At 37.9% G+C, this 7,840-nt stretch overlaps 1 protein-coding gene across 1 annotated transcript; it reads right to left on the bottom strand.

The window, feature by feature from the left end:
• Nucleotides 1-3,307: 3,307 nt before the first annotated feature.
• GNGT1 (guanine nucleotide binding protein (G protein), gamma transducing activity polypeptide 1) lies at nt 3,308-7,538 on the bottom strand. The gene is made up of 2 exons (XM_004676689.1): nt 7,443-7,538; nt 3,308-3,436 (listed from the first exon to the last, which is right to left on the bottom strand). Exons 1-2 carry the CDS (start codon nt 7,536-7,538, stop codon nt 3,308-3,310), a joined length of 225 nt encoding a protein of 74 aa, XP_004676746.1.
• Nucleotides 7,539-7,840: the final 302 nt, after the last annotated feature.

The following is a 7,840-nucleotide window of genomic DNA, read 5'->3' as shown; positions in this document are numbered from 1 at the left end:
GGGTCAGGAGAGGTCTGCCCTGCCATATGGGTCACCTCTGGGGCGGGGATCTAACTCATGCTGAAGTGGCTTTAGCTTCTTTGTGCTGTGCTTTAACTGCTGCGCCATCAGGGAGGGCCCTTATCTGAAAGATTTTAAATCCATATGTAAGGATGTGTCCTAACCCCCAAATTACACATGGAAAAAAACTGAGATTCAAAGAGCTGAAGTTACCAAAATTCCCAACAATAAGCCATCTGGCTCCAAATATATCTCCAGTTATTAGATGGAACTAAAGATGTTTGTTAATGTTATGGGTGGTCCCCAGGAAAAGGGGAGGTTCCAGGTTCCCTGACCCATCCAAAAGAAGGGTGGAGCTGAGCAGGGTGGAATAGAATCTGGAAAGAAAACTGAGGAGGAAGGAAGCATGATGGAAAGCCAGAAGACAACCTGAGGGAGCCACATAGAGCAGTGAGACATGTGAAGAAGCATCTCTGGTTTCTTAGACTAGTTGAAACACATGTGAGTGAGAGATCCTTGGGGAGATTGACTATGGCAGTATTTATCTTGATTTTGATTTTGCTCTTTTCCTCCCAGACTTGTCTGGCCATTTCTGACCCTCTCCTATGGGTCCTGGCCAAAAGTGCTTTAGGCTTGCAGTGGGCTTTCAGGCCATGCTTTGGGCCCATTCCTTTTGGGCCCCAAATATCTATATATATATTTGGAGCCAGACCCATGAGGGGGATGGGTAATTTTGGGTGTTTGATTGAGAAACTATATTCTTTGTCTTTTCTGTATTTCACACTAATTGTATTAAAGTTCCTTTTCATTAAAGGTCTTATATGTTTTGTCTTGATGCAGCAGATGGTAGAACCTAGGATTGGGGACTCAGAGGTGTTCTTCTCTCTGCCCTGTAACATTAGGATTGTAGACACTACCAAATACCAAAGGAGACACTTGGTTATTTTAATCAGAGCAAAAAAGGAGACATGGAACACTTCACTAAATAAATTCTAAATTGCACATAGAAAGCCTCTATAGAAAGATACCATAAATACATATATACATACATATACAAGCAAACAAGTAAATAAATATGCTAGAGAATGATGGGTACTAGAGAGGATAATGTAGTGGGAAAGGAAGTCAGGAAGTACTGGGGATAATGAGGATGCTTTTTACAATTTTCAATAGTGGGGAACAGCTTCTTCTGAAGAAAAAGAGAAAAGAGACTTGGTTGTAATCCTGGAATCTCTTCAAAGCCAATGCATACTTTAAATAAAGATTTGTGGTAAAGTATGTTGCCAACTATTCATTCAGAGGCCCAGAGTCTAAATACAAAATGTTTCACCAATTCAGTTTTCTGAGTCTTGATTTTCTCCCAAAATGAAACAGTTGACAAAATTCAACAGATATTTGTTGTGCACTTGCTATGGCGAGAGGTGGAGGGCACTACTTTAGGGGCCAAATATGAGATGACTTAAATTCCCTTTCAGCCCCAATAATAGAAAATTGTTATTTAATTTTTAAAAGGGTGACAATTAATTAGCATTTCTGAGTACTCTAATCACAGACATAACCAATACAGTACTGTCAATTTGATACAATAACAAGGAAATGCTAATAAGAAAGAGTTTCCGATTTGGGGTAATTACACTTGTCATTTGTTAACAGAAGCCAAGGCAAGTTACCCCTTAGTCATTAGTAAAAAGGTGTGAAAATTGGCTTATGCAAACTCAATAAGGTGCCAAGAGGAAACTGATTAGCAAGATAATGCAGGTAATAGCTGCTTTCTGAATCTTTCTATACTACTGCAACAGAGAAAAGGACCATGAAAGTCTTCATGGAGGTGAGTTGAAATAGCATGTACCCTAAGAAATTGGAAATATTTTGTCTAAGTTCACAGATAATACTAAATAAGTCCTTTTTCACAAATAATACTAAATAGCACTTACTGGATCTTACTATAAACTAGGCTATTTGTTAAGTCCAATTGTTACCCTCGTATAATATTTAACTCCCATGAAAAAAGGCCTAGAACCATTATCGTCTCTATTGTATAGTAGAAGAAACTGAGATTTAAAAAAGTGAAGTAATTTATCAAAGTCAGTTAGGCAGTAAAGTTAGAACTCACTGACTTCTGTGTTTGTAATCTTTTTTCTAGAGCTGGTTCAATTCGTGATGCTGTGTGTCCAGAGGCTAAACCCTTCATCTAGTTATCCTGAGAGAATTTGAAATACTATAGGAAGAGGTTATGGAAAAACCATTACTACTGATTGGGGGTTGAGAGAAACAGAAACGAAAAATAAAATCTCAACAATAAAGTATTCATAGCACACATTTTGGCAAGATAGGTCATTTGTGTATCAAAAAATAAACTTCCGGGCTGCTTTGACGGTACAAAGGGTTTAGTCACAGCACTATGAAGCAATCACAGCCTCTACAGCATGAGTTCCATGCCCAGTCAGAGAGCTGACCCACTTGGCACAGCAGACCTCTCCTCTTTCTCCAGCTGCTCCCTCAGCAGTGTATTTCAGTAGCTCTCCCTGTGTTGCTCCCCACTTTGTCTCTGGTGAATCCTCTCACCTCCTGTACCTCTCCCTGACCCTGTTTTTGCATACATAAATAAGTAAAATAAATAAATAATAAATCTTAAAAAAATAATAATCTTCCTAAATCTGTGAGCAAGAGAAAGTTTGGGAAAAATACAAATCTGACCATGAAATTTCCATATGGAGGTATTACAAGGGTTGTGTGAAAGGAAGTGAAGAACCAGAAAACTAACTATATGCTGGCAACTCATAATAATATACTCATTCATTTTTTTTTAAAGATTTATTTATTTGTGCATACAGAACTGGGGTACAGGCCAGAGGCTCAGGGGCAGCGAGAGGCTTCACCAGAGACAGAGTGGGGAGCAGAACAGGCAGATCATCGAAGTACACTGCTGAGGGGAGCAGCGGCCGGGCCAGGAGAGGTCTGCCACGCCATGTGGTCACCTCTGGGGCAGGCGGGGAGCAAACTCATGCGGAAGTGGCTTTAGCTTCTTAGTGCTGTGTTTTAACCCGCTGCACCACCAGGGAGGGCCAATGTAGACTCATTCATTAAAAAAATATTAATAATTGTCAATGAAAGGGGTCAATCAATATTTATTATCAACTGTGTGTTAAGTCCTGTGCTAAGTACTTTACGAAAAACAGTCTTAGGTGTTTTCACATCCCAAATTTTATTAAAAGTTTATAACTCATGTGGGTGGTTGTATTACCAGAAATTAAAATTGTCACTGAAACTCAAATTTTCCTACAATTAGGATTTCTTTTCCTTTTATTTATGAAATCACGCAGCCTCCTTTGAGCTCCTTGAAGGGATTTTTGTCCTCTGGGATACCCTTTACTAGTGGATCGTCCCCAGATCTTTCTTCAACATAGTCCCTTACATCTTCACAACATTTGGATACCTTAAAGGAAAGGAGAGAGAGATGACTCATTTGATTTAATACAGAATACTATAGAATCAAGAATGTTAATTAAGATAATTTTCTCTATTCTATCTTTTAATGTGATTCTGCTTTCTACCAATCAATGCCTATGGACTTTGTTGGAGAGAAGAAGAAATAACTGCTGCTTCTCCAGACAAAGGACAAACAGCTGGTGATGCTCCAGCTTAGTGTTCCCAGCAGACTCCAGCTTTGCTTCCAGCTTTTTAAAAAGAAACAGGATCCAGGGATCAGAACTCAACCAGCAACACAAGTCAAGGTCACCAGAGTGAACACTGACTAACCTTTATCCTCATTCCAAAAATGTGACATAGAAAGGTGGAAGGGAATGAATAATTATTAAATTGCAGGCTTATCACCATTCCTGAATTCTCAGAAGTATACACATGTCTGCAGTGATTGATCACTCTGCGTACTAGGATGTGAAATCCAGCGGGTGAGGGACCTTTGACTGATCTGTTCCCATGCCTCCCAGGCATCTAGAACAGAGCCTGCATTAAGTTGGTGCTCAGTAAATACATATTTGCTGAACTGAATCATTTGTTTTGGTTATGAACTTGCTCCTCACTCATCTACATCATTATAGAAATGACTCATACAAATCGGACTTTTTGTATTTTAATGGACTCAGTCAACAAGAGTCTGTTAACATACCATTTAACAAACCTATTAGAGAAAGGCAGTCCTCTGTGCTTACCAATAAATATGAACATTTGCATGTGTGTATACATGCATATACGCACTTGATCAAATTATTCATTTCTTTTAAAGTTCAACTCTTTTTGTTTACATTGAATATATCACTCATGACATTAACACAAAACATCTTAACACAAAACGTCTTGGCAGTCTATTAATTAGCTATTCCATACATCATTTAATTTATGTAATAACATGTATATGACATTTTGTACAATTCCACAACAATCTATATAAGACTCATGATTACTTGACAACTTTGCAAACTCATTATCTACATATTTGAACAAATCATTGCAAGTCATCGGTCAGGTGACAACTTCATACAAGCATACTTGAAGTTTAAAGATTTTAGGTTTGAGCCTCCCTGGTGGTGTCGGGGTTAAGTGTCAGAGCTATTACACTTTCACTACTGTGGCCTCAGTTCTGTTGGCCAGGAAGCTGACCCACATATGGTACAGCAGTCTCGTCCCCTCTCCCCTTAGTCGTGTATTTCAGTCAATCTGCCTCAACCTGCCTCCCACTGTGTCTCTGATGATTCCTCAACCCCCTGCAACTCTGACCTACACCCCAGTTCTTCTATATACAAATAAATCTCTTCAAAAAGATATTATAGTTTTAAAATATGCAGTGATTTAGATTCATTTTTTCTCCCCCAATGACCCTAACTTCCACTCCTCCAAATATTAGCACTTTTGGTCTCCACCTAGGTATCAGGAACAGAAGGGCATAAACCACTATTCTAAAGGAGGGGTCAGTGAAGAGTTGGTTTTACAGTATCTGGCTTGCACCCGATGATAGGGAGAGCAACTTCAAATGACATGTGTGTGCATGTGTTCAAAAGTTATTTCAGTATGGCTTATTATACATAAATAAATATACACACATGTGTGTGTGTGTAATCACACTCACATATACACATACATGTATATATAGGTGCAGGACTACGTGGCCTGATAGAAAAAATATGTGTTGAATTCAGGGCATCCTAGGTTTGAATTTTGTCCACTTATTAGTTAAGAGATCATCTAAGCTTTAATTATTGCATGTATGAAATAGGATGTGCAGCATCCTTGCATTAAGTACCTGTCATGTAATAAATGCCCACTGGTAGCTATTTCTACATATTACCATAAAGAATGTCTTTAGACTCTGTCTATGACATTGACTTGGAGTCTTTGCAGATTTATCAGCTTTAGAAACTGGGTACGAAGTGTCATCTTACTTTGACAATACTACTGGCTTAATAGCAAAATAAACTGAGGCATACTGTGAGTCAGTCTGGTCATTAATTTTAACTTTTTAAATATTTTAACTGTTAAAATAGTAATAATGATAGGCCCTCCCTGGTGGCGCAGCGGGTTAAAGCACAGCACTGAGAATCTAAAGCCGCTTCCACATGAGTTCGATTCCCGCCTGCTCCGGATGAGATCCACATGGGGTGGCAGACCTCTCCTGACCCGCCCGCTGCTCCCCTCAGCAGTGTACTTCATCGATCTGCCTGTTCTGCTCCCCACTCTGTCTCTGGTGAAGCCTCTCACCGCCCCTGAGCCTCTGGCCTGTACCCCAGTTCTGTATGCACAAATAAATAAATCTTAAAAAAAAAATAGTAATAATGATAGAAAAAGCACTTATTACCTATTAAGCATTGTTCTCAGAGCTTGCTTACCTTATCCCATTTATTCCCCCCAATTGCTTTCTGAATTGTATGCCATAACTATCCCCATTTTACAGACTAAGACACAATGATCCAGGTTAATTAGCTAACTTAGGTAAGTGTACGCAGAAAATTATAAAGCTACAATGTTAACCAGGTTTATGGTTCCAGAATCTATCCACCTAACCATCCTGTAGTATCACTGTGCATTCCTGTGTCAGAGCTTGGCTTCAACATCTGGAAGGTTCCTGACACCCATATGCACACACAGGCACACACACACTCTTAGCAATCAGACACTAAATTTTTTTCATTTCCACGAGCAAGTAGACATGATGGGGGAAAGAACCTAAACACATGGCAGATGGTGATTTATAAATGTGTACCCTAAATAAAATATCCTGGGGGATACTTAACACAAGTGAATAACCAAATTTCTGCAAAACAATTCTGATTATATAAATAATAAAAACACTTTTGGATATTCAAATAAGGAAGAAAAAAACAATTCCTTTACCACAAAAGTTGATTTCATTTTCCCTGATTACAATGATATGAATTTAGCTTTTTTTGGTGTGTGTGTTCCAAGTTTTTATACTATTTATAGATTTATTTTTATCTCTATAGCAAAACATTTTTTGGCTGTATGAAAAGGGTAACTGGGAAGTTTGAGACAATTATAAACAGAAAAGAAGCCAAAATTCCAATTTTGATTGGGAGTAAGAGTTTTGAGCAAAGTGTGATGATTAAGTACAAAGTTCTTTTACTTTGGTCTGATAGTATGAGATTTAAAAAATATATACATATATTTCATTTCCAAGGGATATATAAATGTTAAGAGTATACCGTGTGTGTGTGTGTGTGTGTGTGTTTGTACACACATATATGATATGCTCTTATCATTTGTGGAGGAGTTTTTGTCTCACTAACTTTCCTAAAATGAAGAGATATAAAATACATGTTTACTTTTTCTAAGTTTCAGTCACCATTTTGTGGAAACTTTTATTCCTTTGACATTTCAGTTTTTCTAATGCCTGAGAAGCCTTGGCAACTACTTCCAAGATTTGCTGGGTGTTTTTAGGAGGAACCAGTGAGTTCTTGTTCTTAAACTCATTTTTATTTGCAAGAAGGAATAGAATGTACTCATTCATTATTGGCCATGACAGTGCTAGAGGGGATGAGATCTTGGCTAAAAGTATCTGAACAATACCAAAGTATTGCATCAAATAAAAAGAAGCTTATCAACTTAGGGGGAAAAAGCCCAAATTCATTACTTCATTTTATTGCCTAGTTAAATACTGTCTCTGTTTCATCTTCTTTGTTTCTCTTTCTTTTCAACAACACATACAAATATAGTAACATTTTTAGCTTAGTGGTCATATAAAAACAGGAGTAAGAGCCGGATATGACCCAGGGAAAATAGTTTGCCAAAGTTTTGATTTACAGTGTAAATCAAGAGATAAATGTGATTATTCATTTTCTTAATCCCTGAAGGATTTTTACATGAACAATTTATTTTTAAGTGCACTAAGCCTCTCCAGTGAGGGTTTTCTCAACTAGTACCCCCACAGTATTTCTAATCTAAAATAAAGTTCAAAAAAGAACATTTACCAGCATTCTTTCCAGAGTTACTTCCTTCCTGAGCTGGTCAATTTCCATCTTCAATCTGTCCTTTTCTGTCAAGTCCTCAATGTTGATCACTGGCATCTTTAGCCTGCTGAAAAGGAAGAAGGTTAGTTTATACACACTAGTTGCTGGACTAGCTTTAAGTCAATGTTAGCCAACTCTTCCGTCAGCTCTGCACTTAACTACCTAAACAGTTTGTTCGTTGTAACTTCCTATGAATGTCACTTTCTCATGAACATTCCCTGAACACTTCTAGCCTTGGATGAATAGTAGCCTTGGGATTTTAAAGCTTTATAATCTCCACTAATGTGATTAAAGCCAGCTTTGCAATTAAACACCTGTTGGTAGGTTTGTAAAGAGAGGTCAGTTTAATTAGTATAGAA

The sequence above is a fragment of the Condylura cristata genome, unplaced genomic scaffold, assembly GCF_000260355.1.
Source record: "Condylura cristata isolate star-nosed mole 26May11 unplaced genomic scaffold, ConCri1.0 scaffold00005, whole genome shotgun sequence".
NCBI classification, from domain to species: Eukaryota; Metazoa; Chordata; class Mammalia; order Eulipotyphla; family Talpidae; genus Condylura; species Condylura cristata.
This window is presented reverse-complemented; position numbering and strand designations above follow the sequence as displayed.

Coding starts and splice junctions, on each gene's coding strand:
- GNGT1 (XM_004676689.1), bottom strand. CDS start 7,538: ATGCCAGTGATCAACATTGAGGACTTGACAGAAAAGGACAGATTGAAG. Junction 3,437..7,442: donor TAACTCTGGAAAGAATGCTG/GTAAATGTTCTT, acceptor CTTTCCTTTAAG/GTATCCAAATGTTGTGAAGA.